The sequence below is a fragment of the Lepus europaeus genome, chromosome 3 (assembly GCF_033115175.1).
Source record: "Lepus europaeus isolate LE1 chromosome 3, mLepTim1.pri, whole genome shotgun sequence".
Lineage (NCBI taxonomy): Eukaryota > Metazoa > Chordata > Mammalia > Lagomorpha > Leporidae > Lepus > Lepus europaeus.
The window spans coordinates 16,948,477-16,973,952 of record NC_084829.1 but is presented as its reverse complement, the minus strand read 5'-3'; the positions used below and the strand labels follow the sequence as shown (position 1 = coordinate 16,973,952).

Sequence of the window (25,476 nt, the reverse complement as noted above, 5' to 3'; positions counted from 1 at the left end):
ATGGTGAAAACAGTGAAGTAGTTAACCTCAAAAGGTGCGAGTCACCGTATGACCTAGCAAGTCCACTCCTAGATATTTACCAAAGACAAACGAAAACTAAGTCCACTCGGAAACTTGCACATGAATGTTCATAGCAGTGTGATTCGCAATGGTGAAAAAGGAGAAACAACCCAAAAATCCATCAACTGATGAAAGCGAAAAAGAAATGTCGTATGACATATACTTACAATGGAATAACATTGGTTCGTGAGAAGCACACATGCAAACATTATGCTAAATGAAAGAAGTCACTTACAAAAAATAACATAGTGTATGATTCCATGTGTATGGAATGTCCAGTATAGAAACAAAGATTTGTGGCTGAGGCAGGCAGGAAGGTGGAGGGCTTAGGGAGGTGGTGACTAAAGGATACAGGATTTCTCAAACAGGTGAATTGTGTGGTTTATGAATTATATGTCAATAAAGCTGTAACACCCCCCAAATAATAGTACAACAAATCACAATGTAGCCATCACCACTGTTCAATATTTTTCCTGATTTCATCCATCTGCCTACAGCTAAGAAACCCCGATTTTGAAGTTTGATTTTTTTTTTTCCCTTGAAGTGCAAAATGTGCCTGTTGGCTTTGAAAGTTCTTGTTAGTTGAGCTTGCTAGATATTTAAAGGTTTGAGGTTAGACAGATGCATTGCATTTGTCGATATGGCATGAAATATCTACAGCAGAATTCTCAAACCCTGTTGGAGGGAGAGGGGAACTTTTAAAAGCGCAATGCTCCTGGCAGCACCCACACCAAAGAAATCAGTGCCTGGGCTGGGGGGCGGGGCCTCGAGGTGTTTAATGATTCTCCGGGTGGTTCCGCGCTACCCTAAACTTTGCAAACACGCTCCAGGCGATTGCATGACTTAAGTCGTGAAAGATATTTCGGCAGAGCCTATCTGTTAACCTAATGGTCTCATTTTAATAGAGCAAAATGAAGTTTTTACTGGGGGAAAATTGTTTCCAAATCAAACAAGATGAACAAGTTGGAGTACGCTGGAGCTAAAAGTTTGGAAGATGTGTAATTCCGTATTTGTTTACTATTTAAACATTCCTATCTGGATCAGAAAAACCCTTTGGTCTGCTCTCGTCGGCTCAGCAAGACCCCTGCAGATTTAAAGACCTGGCGCACGGCGGGGTCGCTGCGGGTTTCACCAGCGGGCGCCAGACCCGTCTCTGCTCGCCCATGGCCCGGAAAGGGATCTCAGTCGCCAGGAAGTTTCCCCCGGCACCCAGGAGCCTCGGCCCCGGCCCGAGGGGACGTCTTGGGCCGTCCGCACCTCCCCGCCCCGCGCCGAGGCAGGGAGATGCGCCCGCGCGCGCAGCCCGCGTTGCTCCTGCTGCTGTTCGTGCGCGCCGTGGTCCCGCAGGCGCGACCCCCGCGTGAGTCTCTGGGGGCGGCGAGCAGCTGGGAGCGGCGGGGAGGAAAACGGGCGCCTGGAGTCTGCTGACTTCCGGGTAACTGCCGGGATCGGGCGGACCCCGCGGCCCGCTTCCGCACGTCCAGTCCAGACCCCAAGAGGGGCGCTGCTGGCGGAGCTCAGACTGTGTCTCCGGCCTGCGGACCGCGCCCCTCCCCGGCCCCCGAGTCTCCGCGCTTAGGAGCGGCCTTGGAACCACCCTGAGCCTCCTAGATTCTCGCGTGGGGTCCTTGGCCTCGGCTTTCGGGTTTGTGGTTTCTTGCGTGGACTGTGCCACTTCGCTCTAGTCGCCTTTGCCAAGGGCGACCGTGACCTGGGCGCCCCTGGAACTCCGTGCGAGCGGGCCCACTCGGGACACGGGCAGACTCGGCGTGGTGGGCGGCTCGGGAGGGGACTCAGGATTCTGCACCCATTCCACCCCTTTTTGGCGAGACGGGCCCCTGAGACAAGCCTGCCCTCGGTCTTTGACTCTCGGGATCGCTCTTTTGCTGGGGAAAACGAGTCTATTTTTGAACTGGATGTAGTAGTTTTCTTTTTCAGGCAGCCTTTGTTGGTTTGCAATGAGCTGTGTAATTCACAGGCTCCGCCTGAAAGGATACCAAAGTAATATTAATTAACCTTTTAAGCGCTCATTAGTTCACCATCACAGTCATGGTGCACCCTCACTAATGCATTGGGCGGTAGGTCTATGTGGGGTGGGTGAGTCGGTCCTCAAGATAAACAACTGACTCCGGGCTACAAAATATGTAAGCAGTCTGGTTTTCTGAGGTTAAAGCAAGCGCTTTCAGGGCTTGTAATCTTAGCTGATGGCGATTTTTGGCTGTTGTCTAGCCTGCACTCAATACTTTATATGCATAATTAGCACGCCAGGCTCAGGAGACGTGGGTGATAGGTGCTGTGTGTACCCACATTTTATGAGGTCACAGAGGGAATGGCCTGCTTGCTGGTTTTTTTTGTTCAGTGTTACAGTGGGTCTGGGTGGCACAGCTCATGCCTCTGCTGCGTATACCCACGATTGTTCAACATCACACTGAAACAGAGTTTGAACCAAGAAATGTGAAGCCTTCAGGCAGTAGGGTAGGGGTTGAGCAGCCCCTCCCTCTGCCTCAGGAGCCACTGTGTTGCCCTTGGCCTGTGGACTGTGTGCTTCTCCACTGTGTGGACAAGTGGGCAAACTGGAGAGGCTTGAACAGCAAGATAACGGTTGAGGGATGGAAGAGGGCCCCAGTGGAGGGGGTGCCCAGCCCTTCCCTAGGCTCCCACCTGTTGATACTGACAGCCGTGAACTGCTCCCCAATGTCCTCGATGATGCTGGGGACTGTGGGGTCAGCTTCTCCCTGCCGGCGTACCCAGTGCACCCTCTGCTTCCCCAAAATTCATGGAAAATGCGTGTCAGGCATAAAAGGCGCATGGGTTTAAATGTTTTGGCACCAAGATAAACTTATCTTTTAATGGCATTTTTTTTCATGGATCTCTGGAAGTCTATTTGCATAGCAAATCCAGTTGCATTGAAAATCCATCCGTGTGTTGTACTGTTCCAGGCCCAGGAGAGAGAGCTAGGAAGCATCTCCTTACCCTTTAAGATTTTGCATGGTAGTGGAAGAGGTAGCAGTGAATTAAGGGGCAGAAAGCAGACCAGCTCCAGGTCACACCGGATGCTGTGAATGCAGGGGAACAGGGTCAGGGTCAGTGCCAGCATCCCATATGGGTGCCAGTTTGAGTCCCGGCTGCTCCACTTCTGATCCTGCTCCCTGCTAATGTGCCTGGGAAAGCAGCCGAGGATGGCTCAAGTCCTTGGGCCCCTGCATCCATGTGGGAGACCAGGAGGAAGCTCGGGGCTCCTGGCTTCGGATCAGCTCAGCTCTGGCCATTGCGGCCATTTGGGAAGTGAACCAGCGGATGGAAGACCTCTCTCTCTCTCTCTCTCTCTCTCTCTCTCTCTCTCTCTCTCTCTGTCTCTACTTCTCTCTGTAATTCTTTCAAATAAGTAAAATAAATCTTAAAACAATAATTTTAAGCTGCCTCTGTTTCCTTTAGAGCTTTAGGGTGCTGAAGTTGCCCCAGGCTATTTGGTGGCAGAGCCTCACAGCAGATGCTTGCACAAGAAAGGGCTTAGAGATGGAAGTGGGGACAACACAATGGCAGACTGCTAAGGACTTGGGTCTAATTCCCTCTGAGCCAGCACCTCAGGATTTTTCCAGAGTGTGTTGGGACAAGGTCTGGGGCAGTGGGGTTGTAGCAGAGGGATGAGCCTGGGAGGGAGTAGCCAAGGGGACTGTGTGTCAGTTCACAGAAGGCGCAGGAGCGGCGCGTGTGCATTGCTGCAGCGTGTGGGTTGGTGCAGTGTGCAATGTGTGGATCCTCCGCCTCCTGGTGCCTCTGTGGCTCATGCACAGGGCCTGCTGCTGTCTTTCCAGGTTCCCACTCTCTGCTCTACCTCTTCATGGGCGCCTCCCAGCCTGACCTCGGGCTGCCCTTGTTTGAGGCTTTAGGTTACCTGGACGACCAGCTGTTTGTGTCCTATGATCATGAGAGTCGCAGAGCAGAGCCCCGGGCCCTGTGGCTCCAAGGTGGGACCTCGAGCCAGCTGTGGCTGCAGCTAAGTCAGAGCCTGAAGGGGTGGGATCATATGTTCACTGTTGACTTCTGGACAATCATGGACAACCACAACCACAGCCAAGGTACGTGAAGAGGTGGCAGCGTTTCCTCTCCCCAAGGGTGCATCTTGAGGGAGAGAGCTGGGAGGGAGGGTAGGGAAGAGGCCCAGCGTTTGCATCCTGAGGTCATTCCATCTCTGTGGGTGGTGGACACAGGCACTTCTTCCTTCTGATTCAGTAAAAAGCCTGGGTGTGTTCCCAGGGTCCCACACCCTGCAGGTGATCCTGGGTTGTGAGGTGCGAGAGGACAACAGCACCAGGGGCTTCTGGAAGTATGGGTATGATGGCCAGGACCACCTGGAATTCTGCCCCGAGACGCTGGATTGGAAAGCAGCAGAGCCTGGGGCCCAGGCCACCAAGCTGGAGTGGGAAGTGCACAAGATTCGAGCCAAGCAGAACAAGGTCTATCTGGAAAGGGACTGCCCCGAACAGCTGCAGCAGTTGTTGGAAGTGGGGAGAGGGGCTCTGGACCAGCAAGGTAGGTGGAAGCCCCGCCTCCCCAGATCTCCAGTGCGGAGTGGGAGGGGCCCGCCCGGCACAGACTTCTTGGCTTGGGAGTTCATCCTCTGACTCTCCCAATCCTAGGAGCTGCACCTTAAAATGAGCTGTATGCCACAGCCCAAATCCTAGCTGGAGATTCCTCCATGCCTATGGCTAAGAGGAAGTGTCTGTGGCTCTCTTTTGGGTCCTGTTTATATTCCTGTTTCCACGTGGGAGATGCTGAATCCCCAGGCATGTAAATACCAAGTGAAGTAGCCCATGAATGTAGCAGAGACTTTGGAAGTTAAAGGTCATGTTCATTTTTGCTGAAGCCTGCCAATATTAAAAGGCTCTTTTTTTTTAAAAAAAAAGATTTATTTATTTATTTGAAAAGCAGAGTTACAGAGAGGCAGTGCAAGAGAGAGAGCGAGAGCAAGAGAGAGAGAGAGAGAGAGAGAAAGAGAATCTTCCACCCACTGGTTCACTCCCTAAATGGCAGCAATGGCTGGAGTTGGGCCAATCTGAAGCCAGGAGGAGCTTCTTCCGAGTCTCCCACATGGGAGCAGAGATCTGAAGTGGAGCAGCCAGGACTCAAACCGGTATCCATATGGGATGCCAGTGCTACATCGGCAGCTTATCTGTTATGCCACAGCACTGGCCCCCAATGCTCATCTTAGATGAGAACTCACTGGGTTGAACCATATGAAATTTACAGTGTATTCTATCATTTTTGATTAACAAAAAGGATATTTTTATACCCAGAACAGAGAAGGTAGGTAGCAGATTGCAAATTTACCTACAGGAGAACAGGCTGACACTGCTGGGAGCATCCTCCAAGGGACGTGGCATCAGAGCCCAATCTTGGACCGAGTTTCAGGTCCAGAATGGAGCCTCTCCTGTAGTTCATCTTCCTGGAAAAGGTGTCTCCTTCCTCCAACCTGTTGAGGAAATGAATGTTCCAATCTCCCGGGCATGGGTAAAAAGATCCCCTCTCCTCATCTTTCCTCTTTCAAGTGGCTCCTTCGGTGACGGTAACACGCCACATGTCCTCTGCCACCACCACTCTGCGGTGTCGGGCTCTGCACTTCTACCCCCCAAACATCACCATGCAGTGGCTGAAGGACAGGCAGCACCTGGAAGCCAAGGATGTGGAGCTGAGGGCCGTGCTGCCCAACGGGGATGGGACCTACCAGGCCTGGGTGGCCTTGACTGTGCCCTATGGGGAAGAGCAGAGATTCACCTGCTGGGTGGAGCACCCAGGCCTGGACCAGCCCATCACTGCCACCTGGGGTAAGGACAAAAGCCAAGAGCTGAGGGCATCTCCTGGTTGGGAACCAGGGTGATCAACATGTTCTGGGTTGGGGGTCATGGTTGCAAGCTTTAACATGCTGTTGCTTTCTTAGAGCCCTCACTGTCCAGCAGCTTGGTCATCGGAATTGCTAGTGGGATCACTGTTTGTGTCCTTATCGTCTTTTTTGGAATTTTGTACCGAATATTCAAGAAGAGACAGGCTTCAAGTGAGTAAGAACAAGGAAGAAGTGTGATACTCCTCCTGTGGGAAATTAGGCAGAGGGAGTTTTGAAGCCATGGGAAACCCAACTCACCTCTTATTTTCTTGGAGGGTGGAGAGCGCCAGCACCTATCTAGGGGCAGGAAAGGAATTAATGGCTTTCCCCAGAATTCTATAGGTATCCTTTGATCTGCTGTTTTGCAAGGATTTAAAGGAGTGTGAGGGCTTTGAGGCTTAAGGCACTGTGGCTTCTTAGAACTCAAACGTACTTGGAACAACATTGAACAACAATGAAAACAGATGGAGATGCCCCAATGTCCAAGGGGGGTGTGGCTCAAATGGTTCAGGTGGGGGTGGGCTTCCCAGAAGGGAAGCTTGCAGGTCCCATCCATCAGGGGTCAAGAAGGGCTTCTGGAGCTTGCTGGAGAGAGGCGATTGCTTTAGGGGAGATTGAGGCTGAGGAGAAGCTGCACTGACCAAGCGGCCTCACCCACAGCAGTTGCTGAGGCATGGGGGAGGAGGGGCAGAAAGGACCACTGCACTCTGCCCCTGCTTGGCGCCAAGTCTGCATTTCCATTCCCTGAGCACCTGTGGTATAGGGAAAACAAGGCGACAGAGGCCAGCGCATGCAGTCCTGGGCCCTTTGGGATGTGAAGTCATGAGCCAGTAGGGTGACATAAGGCAGAATGGATGCCTTCTCCCTGTGTAGGGCTGTGTTGCTAGGTAAGGACCAGTTAGAAAGCTTAAGAAGCCATTCTGGGTTGGAGGTGCTGGTGCCCTGGGACAGAGGGGTCAGAGTTGAGAGGTGAATGAGGAAGGTGACAGACAGGAAGAGGCTGGATCCCGCTTGGTCTGTGACGGCCTCTCCCCATCTGGTCTGCACAGGAGGAGCCCTGGGGGACTACGTCCTAGCCGAGTGCCAGTGAAGCAGCCCGTGGACTCATCGCGGGCAGGAGACGCCACGGGAGACTCTAGGAGGGCACTGGCTTGTGGAGCTCTTCGTGTTTCATGACGGAGTCACATGTGACAGACAGAAACTCTGTTCTCGGCCTGCCCTGGTCATTTCCCGACAAAGCTTCCCACCTAGGTCTTTGGGGTCCTGCATGCCAGGGCTCCCCGGCGGCCCCCAGAACTTGCTCTCAGGGACCTCAGGCTGCTTCCTGAGATTTGCTTGATTTTGTCCATTGCCTCAGACCCCCTACGCCTGTGCAATCTGACCTCCTACCTCTGGGAAAAGCTCATTCAATGTGGGGACTCAGCATTCATTTTAGTAGCTGAGAAAAGCAGATACTATTCCCTCTCCCCACACACACACACCTTTTTAAAGAGGAAGTAAGCGAGGTCTAGATGACCGCCCAGCCTGCCTGGGATCCAGACAGGTTTCCAGCATCCAGGCTGGGATGCGTGGAGGTGACACGGAAGGTGCCCGCCGGGACCGCTCTGCTCTTGTCTCTGTTTCTCAGTGAGCCTCCTGCAAATGAAACCGCAGACAACAGCTAGCTGCTCAGCGGCCTTGTTTCAGAGTCCCTGCGGGAAGGACCTGGGACGCGCCTCCCTTACTCTGCGGTCCCTCTCTGTGGCCCCTGTCCCCTCAGCCAGGGCTGTGAGTTTGGGACACAGCGCCTCCCCTCGGCCGGTGCCTCCACAGTCGGAACCTGGCAGCACTTGCCTCCACCCACGGACGTGGCCTCTCTCTTGTCAAGCCAGCAAGTGAGTAAAAAGCGGAAGCCCAGGCTGCCTCCTGTGTTGTAGAGTCTGGTTCTCCTCTCCAGTTGTGGTTGTGCAATTAAAGACAAATTAACCAAGCCAGACCAGTCAGGAATTACTAGATTTTGGGAAACTGACTCATCTGACCTTGTTCAAAAGAATCTTAACATCTAGCCCCAGATAGCATGTGTTTACTTTACGTCACAGTGTGCATATCCTGCCTAACTCTGGCACAAGCCTCTGTCTTGGAAGGCAGGTGTTTCAGAAACCTGATATGGCTTTGAAGTTCATTTGGTAGGCACAGAATTTGACCAAAGATATCACAGCATTTTAAAAGCTTTATCTTTTGCTCATATTATGAAACTGATGTGAAGGAAAGTAAAAATAATTTAAGTAATTTGCAATCATAGAAAATTTGAAAAATGAATAAAATTAGTTATTTCATTAGTCAGTGATAAATTCTTGTAACATCTGTTATTAATATATTGAAATACATGTATTCATACATTTAGTATTATTGATACTAGTATTATTTACCTGTTAGTATTATTGATCTTTTGAAATATATGAAATTAACAAATACCTATTTTAATTAATGTACCATGGCATTGTATACTATGAAATTTTGCTGTTCTTGTCCTTGTGGATATGCTTAATGATTTTGTAATGTGTGGGACATTGACATTGCTTTCTTGTTTTCAACATGTTGTCTTATGGAATATTTTCATTCAATGGTGGTAGTTAGTTATTTTCTTCACTCTAGGAACATGATTGTCCAAGTTGTAGGATGCTGGTTATTGTATCTACAAACCATGCTGAAAGCAGGTCGCCAAGTTTCTGTAATCATCTGCTCAAAGCAGAAGAGTAAATTACAGTTAAGTAATGGATTATTTTATATTGGTTACATTTCAGAGAAACGTAACACTATTCATTGGCAGCTATCAGGAATGGTTAACCTCTATTTTCTTTCAGTGTTTCTTAGATTACTTTGTCTGGCTTTGTTCATTAGTTTTTAAGGCCAACTACATTTGAAAAATCGAAAACCTACCTTGTAAATTATCTCTTATTTAGCTTGGGGTAAAACTGCACAGATTTGGCATTTTTCCCTACATTTAGCAGGGAGAACGATGCCACCTGGTGGCCAAGTCCAGTGCATCAGGCTTATCACAAAATCGCAGAGCCTGGGGACTTGGAGTTTGGTGAGGGTAAAGGGCTGGATGGATTGGTGGTCTGGGCATCACCTGTAGAGAAAAGACCCTAAAAATCAGGAAATAAGCTGGAAGCCGCTAACCTGCCGCTGGAATCGCTGGGATCAGAGATTACTGCTACATTGCGTGAACCGGGAGCAGAACAGAAGGAAGCAACCCTGGTGACCTGTGAGTCTGGTACAGCAGGTGGTGGAGGGCTGCCGGGAGGCGCTGCCACGACTGTTGTCATAGCGCCCCCTGCAGGTACTGTGTGTGCTTTGGGCATTATCAAACCTTCCTCGTGGGCACACACATTGAAAAACGGTACTGCCTCAAAAACACCAGCATTCCTCACAAGCTAATGCTCTTAAAATGCCATTTATTTTTCTGACCACACAGGCCAGCACCCAAATTTCATTTCAACATGTGTGAGCTGGCATTTGTGATTTTGATTCTCTTGCAGATTCTAGGTTATAATTTGTGTTCCTTTTTTGCACCAGTTACTAGTTCTTGTCTGCTAACATAAAATCTTAATAAAATGTGAACGTATTTACGTGACAGTTTTGTTAGGAACCTTGGGAAGCCTGGACATCGTGTGCACATTTGCACGTTACCGGCTCGGCTTGCATTCTGGCATCTCGGGCATTGGGCGTCCGTCCCACTTCTCACCAGTGGTAATTATGTAAGGAATAGGAATGAATGCTTCTTTCTCTTGTTTCTTGACTGAGTGATTTTACATTCTCAGTAAAGGTTTTCATGGCAGAAGTGTTCTGTAAAACGAATTTATTCTGCTAATTATTATGCAGTAAATGCTAGATGCTCAGCTTTGTTCTGAATCTTAATGTAATTTCCCCAAAGTCTGTGAGGTTGGAACTATAGTTATTCCATTCTTCTTCTTTCTCCTCCTCCTCTTCCTCCTTCTCTTCCTCTTCTTCTTCTTCTTCCTCCTCCTCCTCCTCCTCCTGCTCTTCTTCTTCTTCCTCTTCTTCTTCTTCTTCTTCTTCTTCTTCTTCTTCTTCTTCTTCTTCTTCTTCTTCTTCTTCTTCTTTTTTGTTCTTATGGAAACCAATGCACAGAGAGTTTAGCTAACTTGTCAAAGGCTCCACAGTGAAAGAACGGCTGTGCTGGAATTTAATCTAGCCATCTGTCTCAGAGCTCATGCCCTGTATAGCACGTTTATCTCTAAATTAAGAAAGCAATGATGTGGCATTGTTACCATCTTCTCTGTATACCAGCATATTTGTTCAGTTCCCTAGCAGCAACACCCTTGATCTTTTCTACAATGAGGGGGGAATCTGGGTTAACATTTCAGAATTTGCCATGTCTATTCCTATGCATTTTTAGTATTTTGAAACATTCTTTTAGGCACATTTCTTTAAGGATCTTTTTCCATGTTGATACACAAATTTTTAGGTAATGATTTCACATTTCTGTTTATTCTCTTACTCGGAGAGAAATTTGAAGATGGATAACCTTGATGTACTCACACTTGGGCAGAAAGTATTGTTCTTATTTTGTTTTAAAGATTTATGTATTTATTTGAAAGGCAGAGTGACAGAGAAAAAGAGAGAGAGAGACAGAGACAGATCTTGAATCCATTGCTTCATTCCCCCAAAGCCTGCAACAGCCAGGGCTAGGCCAGGCTGAAGCCAGGAGCCACAAACACCATCTGGGTCTCTCACATGGGAAGCAGGGACCCAGGTACTTGGGTCATGATCCACCGCCTTCCCATGTGTATTAGCAGGAAGCTGGATTGGAAGTGGAGGAGCCAGACTTGAACCAGGCATTCTTATACAGGATGCAAGCATTGCAAATGTCCCACCGCATCACAACCCTCTCCCCTATTTTTACAATTTCTGAAAAAATCAAGTTCTGGCGGTGGGCCTTTGGCACAGGAGTTAAGATGCTGTTTGTGGGGCTGCTGTCACCACTTGGGACTCCAGCATCCCATCGTGATCTCTGGTTTGAGACATCTACTTCCAACCTAGCTTCCTGCTGATGCACCTGGTAAGGCAATGGACGATGGCCCATATACTTGGGCCCCTACAACCCACGTGGGAACTTGAATGGATTTTCTGGCTTTGGCTTCAGCTTGGCTCAGTCAGTCTTAGCTATTGCAGTCATTTAGGGGAGTGAATCAGAGTCTAGAAGATTCTCCTCTCTCTGTCTCTCCCTCTCTGTTATTCTACTTTTCAAATAAACGAATACATATTTTTAAAAACAAAGATGCTGTTTGGGATGCCCACAACCTGTATCAGATTGTGGGGGCTGGAATATCAGCTTCCTGCTAATGTGCACTCTGGGAGGCAGCCGGTGATGCCTCAAGTGGTTGAGTCCCTGCCACCCACACAGGACACCCAGATAGAGTTTCTGGCTCCTGGCTTCCCTTGGCCCAACCCTACCTAGTTGAGGCAGGCATTTGCGGAGTGAAACACATGGGACAGCTCCCTCTTTGGTTCACTCCTGCTCTTTTACTTTCAAATAAATTGTCAAAGCAGAAGTGAAGTTTTATTAGTGATACAACAGGTAATGAGATGAGGAAGAGCAATTTATACAGTTTATGTAGAGATAGCTTCTGCGGTGATGTGTTTAGGGTAGTTCACACCACATATTTTTACGTGAAGTTATATGATCTACACTACATTTTAATTTTATATTCAGGAATTCAAATACACTGAGATTTCAAGATCATGTATGAACTCAGTTCTGGCATTTTCTCTGTAATACTGAGCATTCTTTCTTCCTTAAATCCTGTTATAAGATGGTGGGTAGTCAGGATCCTAAAAGCCCTCAATTTATTTATTTTTTTAAATAGTTGTCTTTAAGATTTATTTATTATTTGAAGGCAGAGCTACGGGGGTGAGGGGAGGTCTTCCATTGGCTGGTTCACTCCCCAAATGGCCTCAAAGGCCGGAGCTGAGCCCATCGGAAGCCAGGATCCAGGAGCTTCTTCCAGGTTTCCCATGTGGGTGCAGGGGCCCAAGGATTTATGCCATCTTCTACTGCTATCTCAGGCCACAGCAGAGAGCTGGATCAGAAGTGGAACAGCCGGGACTCGAACCAGTGCCCATATGGGATGCCGGCACTGCAGACTGTAGCTTTACCCACTATGCCACAGCACTGGCCCCCAAAACCCTCAATTTACGGTCCACATATTTAGAACTTTTGGACCCTGCTGTACATCTTTTTGTCTTGCTCCCCGCTTCTCTTCAAATGAGCAAGTCGGAGGTTATGAATTGTCTCACTGTGGTCCTAGTCTCTTCCTGAGAACGCACAACAGGCATTTGTTTATTTACTACGATGGGGGTGTTTTCTTTAACAAGAGCTTCTCTTGCTGTGGAAATTTTCAAAAAGCCTTAGCAGGAAGCTGAGGAGAAAACTGATTTGAGAGGTCTCTTCAAGCCACACAGGCCCAATCGTGCGATTCTGCCATTTCCTAAAAATCAGATTACCTTTGTTTTGAAACCAGTGATCTTCACAAAGGCCTCCTTCTGAGGGGAGGACTCGAGGCTTTGCTACGACCTTAATCAAGTATTAGCCACACACCGCAATTAATCCCCGACTCTACAAAACGGAATGTTCCTGTCAAAATACAGCAGGTGGAAGGGGATTAAAAAGGAGGCGAGCGAGCTGGAGCTGCAGGCAGGTGACACGGAAGCAGCGAGCCGGGCCGGGGGCCTGGGGTCGGCCCACGGCTTACATCCAACCCCGCAGTTTCCGCTTCCCTCCCAGACCTGCGCAAAAACACAGCCAGTCTGTGGGCCAGATCGGGGTCGAGACAGGGAGGGAGAGAGCGGCCGGTGCTGCAGCCGCTCCACTCGGGTTTGCGGGAGGCTGCATCTTTCTGGCCGGACGCGGGCACCTGAGGGGGCAGAGTTGCTCCACCGCCAGGCGCAGACTGCCCAGCCCGTGCGAACACGAAGAGCTCGAGGGAACGAAAGTCTCTTGGCCTACAAATTACTCTGTTAGGCGTCGTTTGTACCTCCCTGGAGGATCAACGGCGCAGGGGGACACAGGGAACCAGGCTCTCGGCTTTCAGCCTCTGATGGCGCCTACAGCTTCCCAGGCGCGCGGACAAAACAAGGCAATAACGACAGAGGAGACCTTTCCGTCCAATAAGATCTCGACTCCGCCTTCCAGCCCAGCCAATGACGAGCCAGGTCTCAGCCAATCAAAAACATCCTCCTGGCACCGCCCCCTTGGTGGCAATCCGAGGGGAAAAAAAAAAAACCTCCGCTGCCGTGTCGTTTTCAATCAGGTCCGCAAGTGCAGTATTTAAAGGCCTGCGCCAACCCCAGTTCTTCACTGGAGTGGCAGCCATGTCTGGTCGCGGCAAGGGCGGGAAGGGCCTGGGCAAGGGCGGTGCCAAGCGCCACCGCAAGGTGCTGCGCGACAACATCCAGGGCATCACCAAGCCCGCCATCCGCCGCCTGGCCCGGCGCGGCGGCGTCAAGCGCATCTCGGGGCTCATCTACGAGGAGACCCGCGGCGTGCTCAAGGTCTTCCTGGAGAACGTCATCCGCGACGCCGTCACCTACACGGAGCACGCCAAGCGCAAGACGGTCACGGCCATGGACGTGGTCTACGCGCTCAAGCGCCAGGGGCGCACGCTCTACGGCTTCGGCGGCTGAGCGGCCCCGCGGCCCCGGACCCCCACCCAAAGGCCCTTTTCAGGGCCACCCACGAAGTCTTGGAAGGAGCTGAAGTGCGTTCCGCATAGCGTGTATAGTTTTGATTCTTGATAGGCAATTCCTGTCCATGTTACACGCAGCATAAGGGGTTATACCTGTGTTGCGTTGATCGTAATGGTGCCGGTCGATACTTTGGAGCCGAGCGCAAGTACCCATATGATTTATTGGCTGTATAGACGGTGTCCAGTTAGGTTTTGAGAAGATTTCCGTTGGCGTTGGCATTGGCAGCACCGAGCTCCATACATCCTGGAGCAAGGTACAAGTGGGCCAAGGGGAAGCGTTCTCAGTTCCTGGGTCTTGCAAAGCTGTTTTGAGTAACTGGCACTTTATGCAAAATAAGTTTATTTGAAAGATAGAGCTATCTTTCTGCCGTTTTACTTTCTCAAGTGGCAGCAATGGTTGAAGCCAGGAGCTTTTTAGGGCTCCCACGTGGGGTTGGCAAAGGCCCAAGCACACCAGGGCCCAAATGGGATGCAGCTTGAACTGCTACACCACAACGCTGGCCCAAAGGCAGTTTTTATTAAAGAGGTTTGGTTACACAAATGAACCAGGAAGGCGAAGAAGGCCTACTGATAGAGACTGGCTTGTATGTCACTGCACTGCAGTTTTACATTTGGCTTTGTTTAAAGCTACCTTTAGGTCAGTAAGGTTAGCATGGATCTATCAATAGTATGGATTTAATGTTCATTAACAATAAAGGGAAAAGAATTCTTCGTTTATTAAGAAAGCTTTTATTTAATGAACACGAATTTCATTATAAATACAGCTATAGTGATATACCGGTTGTTCCCACCCCCACTTCTGTCCGAACTCCTACTCCCTTTCCATCCCAAAATAATTTTTAGATTTATTTGCTTGAAAGAGTTACACGAGAGACAGAGAGGTCTTCCATCCTCTGGTTCACTCCCCAGATGGCCGCAAGGGTCACAGCTGTGCCAAACCAAAGCCAGGAGCCAGGAGCTTCTTCTGGGTCTCCCACGTGGGTGCAGGGGCCCAAGGATTTGGGCCATCTTAATGCTTTCCCAGGCCATAGCAGAGAGCTGGATCGAAAGTGGAGAGGTGGCTTTACCCACTATGCCACAGCTCCGTCTCCAATTTTTTTTAAAGATTTATTTGAAAGAGTTACACAGAGGAAGGAGAGGCAGAGAGAGAGAGAGAGAGAGAGAGAGGTCTTCCATCCGCTGGTTCACTCCCCAGATGGCTAGAACGGCTGGGGCTGCGACGATCCAAAGACAGGAACCAGGAACTTCTTCCAGGTCTCCCACGCGGGTGCAGGGGCCCAAGACCTTGGGTCATCTTCTACTGCTTTCCTAGGCCATAGCACAGAGCTGGATCGGAAGAGGAGCAGCCAGGACTCTAACCAACGCCCATAAAGGATGCAGGCACTGCAGGTGGCGACTTCACTTGCTATGCCACAGCGCTTGGCCCCGATTTACCTTAAAAAGTTATTTCTTTCTTTTTTTTTTTTTTTTTTTTTTTTTGACAGGCAGAGTGAATAGTGAGAGAGAGAGACAGAAAGGTCTTCGTTTTTGCCATTGGTTCACCCTCCAATGGCCGCTGCGGCCAGCGCATCTCGCTGATCCGAAGGCAGGAGCCAGGTGCTTCTCCTGGTCTCCCATGCGGGTGCAGGGCCCAAGGACTTGGGCCATCCTCCACTGCCTTCCCGGGCCATAGCAGAGAGCTGGCCTGGAGGAGGGGCAACCGGGATAGAATCCAGCGCCCCAACCGGGACTAGAACCCGGTGTGCTGGCGCCGCAAGGCGGAGGATTAGACTAAGCCACAGAGCCGGCCTTAAAAAGTTATTTCTTCAGTATGGACCCTGAGAATTTCCTCAGCAGTGCAGCTGTTATCTATTTACATAAAACTTGTGGGTCTATCACATTTTTGAATTGTTTTACGAAGCCTATAGTTTTATAAAAATTACAACCCAACAACACCAACAGCACTAAACCTCAACACCTCATAAAATATCCAACAGGAGTATAAACGGTCTTACAGAACTCCAGCTGTAGACTGAGTCATACGCAAGAAGTCCTCAACTTTGCAGACTTTCTGACAAGACCTACTCCACAGGGATTCTAGAATCCATGTGGCTCTGCTGCATCCACAAGTCTCAGAGCACCCGCTTTGGTTTCCGGCTTGTCCCAGTGTTGCACCCTTTGCCGACCACGGGGGTGGCTCTTAAAAGAGCCTTTGGGTTCTCTGAAACACGGCCGGCGGCGGCGCCTCACTTCTTGGAGGAGAGCTTCCTCTGGCTCGCCTTCTGCTGGGGCAGTTTGCTTTTTGAAGGCTTGGGCTTCGCGCCTCTGGCCTTGGCTGGACTCTTCCTGGGCTTCTTGCCCTGGGCTCCCTTGGCCTGCCGCCCGCCGCGGGCCGCCTTCTTGGCTGTATTCCTCTGCTTCTTGGCTCTCTTGTTGGTCTTGATGGTCTTTGGGGACTTGGAGTCTCGGGACAGACTCACCTTCTTGGACTTGGTAGGACGGGACTTCTTGACGTTGCCCTTGGTGGGCTCAGGAGTGGCCTTCTTGCTGAGCCTGAAGGAGCCCGAGGCGCCGGTGCCCTTGGTCTGCACCAGGGTGCCCTTGCTCACCAGGCTCTTGAGGGCCAGCTTGATGCGGCTGTTGTTCTTCTCCACGTCGTAGCCGGCGGCCGCCAGCGCCTTCTTGAGCGCGGCCACGGACATGCCCGCCCGATCCTGGCACACCGAAAGGGCCTCGGTGATGAGCTGGGACAAGGAAGGACTCGGAGTCTTGCGTCTTGCACTTGTCAACCCACCCGCCTTCTTTCCTCGCCTCTTGGTCGACGGTTTCCCCATAGGGACGACCACGGGTTCGACTGGGGCTGCGGGAGCCGTCTCGGACATCGCAGCAGAGAGCCACTCCAGGCAGTACCGGTAGGAGTCGCCCAGTCGGCCTCCGGGCCTTATATAGGGCCGGGTGCGCTGTGATTGGTGCGTGGCCAGGCACCGCCCCCTCCCCTCAGAGGAGGAGCGTTTGTGTTTGTTTCCACCCCAAAACTTGAACCCCACAATACTCCTCTGCGCAGAATCTCCCAGGTTCCGCTGCCGAATGGTTCCTGGAGAGTCAGATTTCACGTGAGCTTTTGCATTTTCATGAAAAACGATCCTGCATGCTGAAACTATTGGAGAAAGCCCTTGATTTTTAGGCAAATTCAAGAGGAAAGAACAAAACTTCCTCTTTTCCTCGTAAATGCAAAAGTAATTTTTAGCAGGAGACTGACCTCATCTCTTCGGGGTGGTCTTCCAAAAGGATGGCTTCTAACTGGTGAAGAAAATAGATGATTCGCACCTTGATTTTTATGGAAAATTATTTGTATATGGGAGGGAAGTAACACAGACTCTTAGCTGTCTCCTGTGGAGTTAGAAAGTACTTAGAGAATTGTTGAAGACCTGCAGAATATGATGTGATTTAGGAAAACTCAATCTAGTACATCATAAACCACGTGAAACCACAAACCTCGGGTACCCGTAACGAGAGCTACTCTCCAGTTCCCGAAGATCCTTGAGATGCAGTCACAACGCGGAACATGATTCCTACTCGGTTATCCTCATGTCTCTCACCACAGCTGAGTTTTGCTTCTTGTTTTTGTAGCTCAGTCCACCTCCCCTCCACAAATTCACACATATAGTCTCTGTACCCCGTGTACTATAAAACGTGAAGCAAGAACCCTGGCAGGTGGAAGCCACAGACCAGCACCTCTAACGACAATGCGCTGACCAATGTGGGAAAGGGGTTGGGGAAAATGTCCCATACTTCCCTGAGCTTCTATTGCCATGGGCCTTTGTGGGAGGTGGTCAGGTCTTTCTGGAAGATTCTGAGAGAGCAATGTAGTGTGGCTAGAGCCAGGGTCTCAGGAGAGGAAGAACCCAGAAGGACCTAATTTAGCATAGATTCTCCCAAATGGCTTTGTGAAAATTTTGGCAATTTTCCAGGCTAGGGAGCCACTGGAGGTTTTAAGGAAAGAGTGTGATGTGTTGTTATTGTTGTATTTGTCTTTTCTTGAGATTTCCTGAATAAGCAATCATTTTTGAGAAGAGTTCAGTGTAAGATGGTGGAAGTCTACTGTAATTGTCTTAGAAGAATGACAAATGTTGGCCTAAGGGGGTAGTGTGGGAAACAGGAGTCTACATTTGAAATATTTCAAAAACAAAAGTCAAAGGTTGAGACTTCACACTTTTCAACTGCAAAATGAAGTTAACAGCCTCCATCTCTATCTTACACACGTGCACACACATGCACACACTTGAAACACAAATTCAGACAATACTACTTTAAGCACATGTACTCTGCCATATTCTATTTTCCTTGGGGAATATTTCTCCTAGGGAAATTGTAAGTATCATGTGATTATGTTTGGTTTTGGAGAGAGCGCCCATTGGTTAGTTCTCCCCAGATGCCCACAACGGGAAGCAGGAACTCAATTCAGGTCTCATTTTGGTGGCAGGGACCGAACTAGCTGAGCCACTACCTGCTGCCTCCCAGGTCCATATTAGCAGGAACCAGGGATGGGGAGCAGAGACAGGACTTGAATGTAGGCACTCCCAAGATAGGACTTCTTAACCACCAGGTCAACTGGCTGTGGCTTATGTGTTCACTCTTGTTCAGTTTCTCAAAGCTTTGGTGATCTCTCAGGTTTGTGTCATTAAAATCAGTGGCTTAGGTTGTGAGTACAGGCTGACAGAATGCTAATTCTGTCATTTTCAAAGTAACAGAATTGGAGAATTTAGGAAATTCACAGATTCCATAATTTGAGACCCAGAAAGAAACCCATGATTCATATTTTTGTTTGGCAGGTAGCTAAAATGTACTTAAAGACAAATTACATATATATAATTATATAAACATATGATATACATTTTATCCTGTGCTATTGTCCAAAGTTTTTTCTCACTTAAAAAAAAGGGGGAGATTCATTTTATCGGTGAAGAAATTGAGGCACAGAATGTCGCATGACTTGCCCAGGTTCTTAGAGCTGGGGAGCCACTGATCTAGAATTCAAGTCCAGTAAGTCTGGCTTCAGAACTCTCTGACCTTCCCTGCTTCACTCTCAGGGAGCTGCAGACATCACCTGTGTTGAGTCACTTCCTTTCCTTTTCCTTGTCTTCACCTAATATCTGATGCTCATGCGATCACATTTTCAATAACTTCTTTTTTGTATGTTTGGAGCAATATTGTAGTTTTAGTTTTTTAAGTTCTCTATTGTGGGAAGTTCAGTCTTCTTAGCTCTCATTAAAAAATAACACTGTCATAAACATTTCCTCAGATAAACTTTGCTTGGCATTTCTAGTAAAGTAAGGAATACAGTCATACAGAAAATGAAATGATTATTTTATTTAAAAAAATAATATGAAAAGTATATGGCCTACGAATATTAATATTAATTTTACACACCAGTTTGTTATTTTTAAAACATTTAACATATATTTCTATTAATACACATGTGAATAAAATAAAGCTACTTTTGCTCTGTTTGGTGAGGACATTAGCAGAGTTTCACTTGCCAGCACTCTCACTTTACTCACACCTTTTTTTTTTTTTTCATAAAAATTCTTAAAGTTTCTTTTTTGTGTGTATTTTACTTTTTATTTATTTGAAAAGTAGAGCAGGAGAGAAACAGGGAGAAATACTGAGACAGAGAAGTAATCTACCCACTGGTTCACTCCTCAAATGCCGACAACAGCCCAGGCTGAAGCCAGAAGCCAGGCACGCCATCAGTTCTCCCAGGTGGGTGGCAGGAACTCAAGTACTTGAGCCACCCTCTGCTTCCTCCCAAACATGTTAACAGGAAACTGGATCAGAAGCAGAGCAGGATTCAATCCCAGGCTCTCCAATATTGCTTGTAGAAATCTCAAGCAGTGGTTTACCATGCTATGCTTCAATGCCAACCCCATTCACTTCTTAATTTTTCTGACATCCAAGATTTAGATACTCCCAGGGCCTGCGCTGTGGCATAGCAGGTAAAGATGCCACCTGCAATGCTGGCATCCTGTATGGGCTCTGGATGGGGTCTGGGCTGTTCTACTTCCCATCCAGCTCTCTGCTATGGCCTGGGAAAGCAGTAGAAGATGGCCCCTGCACCCACATGGGAGACCTGGAAGAAGCTCCTGGATCCTGGCTCTGGCCGTTGGGGCCATCTGGGAAGTGAACCAGCCAATGGAGGACCTCCCTCTCTCTCTCTCTCTCTCTCTCTCTCTCTGATTCTGCTTCTCTGTAACTCTGACTTTCAAATAAATTAATTAATCTTTAAAAAAGAAAGCAAACAACACAACAAAAAAGCCCACACAGTCTGGAGGTGGATAAATTTTTAAAAATGTATGTCAGTTTGAAAAAATCTAAAAAATAAATGAATAAACAAATAATAATAATAATAAAAAGAACATGTATTCCTCTTTCATGTTTCTTCCTTTCTAAAGAGCTATTTTTGAATGTTATATTTGGTTTGCAATCATCTTTAGACATTATTTGACAAATTAACCTTAACTCTCTATTCAACTGGTCTCTTCATTTTTGCATTGTTGTATTTTGATTGCTTTCTTGTTCAACTGTTAAGTTGCCGCTTAGCTCACAGAAAGGATATGTGAATAACTCCATCTTTTGCAAAAGTTGTTATGCATGTCCCCAAAAGTCATCCAGCACTTATTGAACATCAAGTGCTGGAATGACGCTACTCCAGGGCGGCAAGATGTATTAAAAATTATTTTAATTAAAAAAAAAAGTTGCGCATCATCTCTGAACTACCAAGACCATCTGTTTAGGTACTATCTAAACATAAGCAATGACAGCAATTTTTAGGTGCCCAAATCACTGTTTAACATTTTAATCTATCAGGATTTCAAGGCAGACAAACCCTTTGAGAAAGGGTATCAGGGAGGTTGGTCCTCTGTTGAATCAGATGAACCTGAGTGATTTTCAGCAGGTTTCTACAGCTCTGTTGTAAACACACAGATCCCTGCAAATCTGCAGGGATCTTGGAAAACTTCTGAGAGGAGACAGGAACTAAGCTCAGGGCCATCATCCAGGAAACACTGAAGTACCTAACCTTAAGAAAACAAAACAAAAAAAGGCTTTTTGCATCATTACAAAACACCCCTGGAGGAGCTATGCAGGCAGTCTTATTTCTGCTCTTACTGCAATTTCTTCTCTTATTGTCTATTTACATGTAACTACAGAGACATACCCACATCATGCTGATTCTTAATTTGTGACTAAGTAACTATAAATATGTAATGCTAGCAACTAAGACTAATCTCCAAAACCTTTCTATGAACAGCTCATTGGTGGGTAAGTAAAACCATTTTCCAACCTATATGGATGTTAAAGAGTCCGTCTTTGCAAGGCACAGCATTAGAATATATTAGAATATGGGTGCATTTTCTGTTATACTTTAATCCAAAATATACAGTAGTTAGAAAAAAGCATAAAATCTTGCAGCCATTTGGGAGTGAAGCAGCAGTTGGAAACTTGCTCTCTCCTGTCCCTCCCCTTTTCTCTGTAACTGCCTTTCAAATAAATAAATACATTTAAAAAAAAGAGGATTATAAAGATATCACTAGGTTTTATATTATCAATTGGATAGATAAAAATAGTAGTGCACCTATTTGCATTTTAGTTTTTCATGAGGTTCAATGTGTTCCATGGATGAGTTGTCAGAACATATTAATTATTCTTTAAAAATTTCATTTATTGAAAGGCAGTGAGAAAGAGACAAGAGCATAGATCTCCCACCCACTGGTTCACTTCACAGATGCCTGCAGTGGCTGACACTGAGAGCTGGAACTCAACCCACATCCTCCACATGGCTGACAGGTACCAACTACTTGAGCCAACACCTGCTGCCTCACAGGGTGCACATTGTCAGGAAGCTGAATTTAGGAGCAGAGCTGGGACTCGAACCCAGGTACTCTGATACAAGATGTGGGTGCCCCAACTAGTGGCCTTACTGCTGTAACAACCACCAACCCAGGAGCTTATTTATTGAGGACTGGGCACTTGTCTCCTTGTGAGAAGTCTTAATCTAGTGTTGGCTCCTGGGGATTTGGCTCTCAGTTCTCCGAGGCTGCTGCCCGCATGTGGAAAGGAGGAGCCTTAACCTTGGAACGAAGAGATCTGTGTTAACTTCCTACCTCCTCTGCTTCTAGCTTTTGTGAGACTGGACAAATTAACCCTATCTCTTCTAAACTCAGTTTCCTTGTCTGTAGGTTACACCAATGACACTTACTCTCATTTAGGATGTCCATAACACAATACTACAGATTGGGTGGTTCAGGCACCAGAAATATATTTTCTGTCTGAAGACTGAAAGTCTCAGATGAGGGTAGAGAATTGTCAGGTTCGGGGAGGGGGAGCTCTCTTCCTGGCTAGAGGCCTGCTCCTTGTGTGCTCACAGGGCCTCTCCTTAGTGTGTATGCAAGATCTCTCTCCCTGTCTCCTGTCCTCTCCTTATAAGGCTAGCAGTCCTAACTAATTAGGACCTTATCCTTATGATCTCATTCAAAATTAATTACCTCCTAAAAAGTCCTAAGGAGGTACTTCAAAAAGGTCCCGGAAAATGCGCATTATGAAGGAAATCTGTATGGATATCTGATTTTGCACCAAAATAGTAGTCTCAAGTCTATTTTTATACAAATTTTTTCAAGTACTCATATCTCCAATTGGGATTTAGAGCTTCAATATATGAACAGGGGGCAGTGAGGCATGAGTGGGATACAAGTCAGTCCATAGCAGATCCTTTCTCAAAGAGTAGTTAGTTATAAGAGATAATGTAAGTAAAAGTAGATTCATTATTCTCAGCCAAATGCAGTTTATTACAGCTGGTCCTGCATGGCACCAGATAGCTTTTATTTTATTTATGTTATTTCATTATTATTTTTGTTCTGTTCTGTCTTAACCTAAGATCCTACTTATTATTCTTCATATAGTGCCTTCTCATGGAATTATTGAAACCATGTTACCATTTTGCTGTAGTTTTTAATGTGATCATGTAAATAATGATACATGGGATAATTGCCCTTACCAAATAAAGGAAGAGCTGCAATTTCAATATTTTTTGGAGGAGTGGGTCTGTCAGGATGACATTGCTTTATAAAATTTTTCATGGCCGGCGCCATGGCTTAACAGGCTAATCCTCCGCCTTGCGGGTTCTAGTCCCGGTTGAGGCGCCGGATTCTATCCCTGTTGCCCCTCTTCCAGGCCAGCTCTCTGCTATGGCCCGGAAAGGCAGTGGAGGATGGACAAGTGCTTGGGCCCTGCACCCGCATGGGAGACCAGGAGAAGCACCTGGCTCCTGGCTTCGGATCAGCGAGATGCACCGGCCACAGCGGCCATTGGAGGGTGAACCAACGGCAAAAAGGAAGACCTTTCTCTCTCTCTCTCTCTCTCTCTCTCACTATCCACTCTGCCTGTCAAAAAAAAAAAAAATTTTTTTTTTCATTGCCAACAGGAGTACTGTAAAACAGGAATTTCCAAGTTACACTGGGATTACAAATTTGGCATGGCGGTCCTGGATGGCCGTTCACCAATGTATATTAAGGACCTTAAAAAATTTCCTCCCTTTTGTTTTAGTATTTATACTTCTACAAACCTATACTAGGGAAATAATATTTTACCAAAGATTTATGTACAAAGATGTGTGATCTGCATAATCTGTAATGAATAAAAATAGAAGTAGTCAATAATAGAGAGCTAATTACATAAGTAAATAATGCATCCATAAATAAAATGATACACCCTTAAAAACCGTTTCTACCAAAAAAATATATGGGCATACCTACATCAATTTTATGTGATATATTTATTTTACGTATATTCAGACTCATCCATAGATATGTCTCACATACATGTAAAAGGAGATACTAGGAGTTAAGTTTCTTTATATGTTTCTCCTTTCACAAACTTCTATGATAAACATTTAATATTTTCACAATGAGAACAAGAAGAAAAGCTAATGTTCTAGAAAGACGCTTACTGGCTCTTTCTTGACTTAAGAACTTCGGGATCCCGCACTTGCTGGGTTTGTGCGAGGCGAGCGGTAAGCAGCCGAGCGAGGGCATCTCCGCTCCCGTGCGGTGCCCGAGCTCAGCAGACACCGGACGTCGCCCCCACCCTGAGGACAGCGGCAGGCAACCTCGGGACAGTCGGGAAACAGCGGGGTGAGCTTTCCCACACCATTAAATCCAGGCGTTTGACCTAAAGGTTTCCCTGCACATAGTGAACCGCAACCTAACTTGACGTGCAAACACACTGCGACCTAACGCATAGCCAGTAGCTAAGCTTCAGCCAATCACAAACAGCTAACTGTTCAAACCCTTTTCAGAGAAGACTGACGTGAGCCGTAACCAATTGCCTGTCTCCGTCCCTCACTTCCGGTTTCTGTAGGGCTTTTTTTTTTTTTTCCCTCCCCCTTTCACAATAAATATAGCCTACTCCAGGGCTGGATGATAAGTGGTTAGTAATAAGTCTAAGCTGCTTGTGATCCCTATTACTGCCTGATTCTAGAAGCCATGTAAAACCAATTAATACCTGCAAGGCTAGATTTGTTGTAATTTTCTGTTTTAGCAATACCAGTTACATTTAGTTACTGTACCAATCTTATGCTGTACCTGCTGTCCTTCACCTTCCTTTGTAAATAAGAGGACGAAGGGAAGGGAGAACGAAAGAGGGAGAGAGAGAGGAGGAGGGGAAGGGGGAGGGGGATGAGGAGGAGAGAGGGAGAAAGGAAGGAGGAGGGGGAGGGGGAGGGGGATGAGGAGGAGAGAGGGAGAGAGGGAGGAGGAGATGAGGCCAGGGGGCAACAGGTTAAAGCCCTGGCCTGAAGCGCCGGCATCCCATATGGGCACCAGTTTGAGTCCAGGCTGCTCCACTCCCGATCCAGCTCTCTGCTATGGCCTGGGAAAGCAGTAGAAGATGGCCCAAGCGCTTGGGCCCCTGAACCCGCCTGGGAGACCCAGAAAAGCTCCTGGCTCCTAGCTTCGGATCGGCACAGCTCCGACCATTGTGGCCAATTGGGCCCTGAACCAGCGCATGGAAGACCTCTCTCTCTGACTCTACCTCTCTCTGTAACTCTTTCAAATAAATAATAAATCTTAAAAAAAGAGAGAGAGAGAGACGTCTTCCGGCCACAACAGCTGGAGCTGCGCTGATCCGGAGCCAGGAGCCAGGAGCTTCTTCTGGGTCTCCCATGCGGTCGCAGGGGCCCAAGGGCCCAAGGACTTGGGCCATCTTCTACTGCTTTCCCAAGACACAGCAGAGAGCTGGATCAGAAATGGAGCAGCCGGAACTTGAACCGGGGTCCATATGGGATGCCAGTGCTATGTCACAGCGCTAACCCCCGTGTATGCTTTTAAATAAAGAATGGCTGGGATTCTTAGGCTGTTTTTCTGTTGATATAAGAAAAGACCGGCCAGCGCTGCGGCTCGCTAGGCTAATCCTCCACCTGCGGCCCCAGAACCCTGGGTTCTAGTCCTGGTCGGGGTGCCAGTTCTGTCCTGGTTGCTGCTCTTCCAGTCCAGCTCTCTGCTGTGGCCCGGGAGGGCAGTGGAAGATGGCCCAGATCCTTGGGCCCTGCACCTGCATGGGAGACCAGGAGGAAGCACCTGGCTCCTGGCTTTGAATCGGCGCAGCACGCCAGCCGTAGCGACCATTTGGGGGGTGAACCAATGGAAGGAAGACCTTTCTCTCTGTCTCTCTGTCTCTGTCTCTGTCTCTCTCTCTGTCTGTCTAACTCTGCCTGTGTAAAAAAAAAAAAAAAGACCAAAACTGGGTACATTA

General features: G+C 47.8%; 3 protein-coding genes across 3 annotated transcripts; 2 read left to right on the top strand and 1 right to left on the bottom strand.

The window, feature by feature from the left end:
* Positions 1–892: 892 nt before the first annotated feature.
* On the top strand, positions 893–9,552 carry HFE (homeostatic iron regulator). Its single transcript, XM_062184961.1, has 6 exons — positions 893–1,420; positions 3,876–4,139; positions 4,318–4,593; positions 5,610–5,885; positions 5,999–6,112; positions 6,991–9,552. Exons 1-6 carry the CDS (start codon positions 1,345–1,347, stop codon positions 7,029–7,031), a joined length of 1,047 nt encoding a protein of 348 aa, XP_062040945.1. The 5' UTR covers positions 893–1,344; the 3' UTR covers positions 7,032–9,552.
* Positions 9,553–13,318: 3,766 nt separating this feature from the next.
* LOC133756423 (histone H4-like) lies at positions 13,319–23,862 on the top strand. Its single transcript, XM_062187118.1, has 3 exons — positions 13,319–13,629; positions 20,426–20,459; positions 23,695–23,862. The coding sequence occupies exons 1-3, from the start codon at positions 13,319–13,321 to the stop codon at positions 23,860–23,862; spliced, it is 513 nt and encodes a 170-aa protein (XP_062043102.1).
* H1-6 (H1.6 linker histone, cluster member) lies at positions 15,490–16,929 on the bottom strand. Its single transcript, XM_062184980.1, has one exon. It carries the CDS (start codon positions 16,551–16,553, stop codon positions 15,918–15,920), a length of 636 nt encoding a protein of 211 aa, XP_062040964.1. The 5' UTR covers positions 16,554–16,929; the 3' UTR covers positions 15,490–15,917.
* Positions 23,863–25,476: the final 1,614 nt, after the last annotated feature.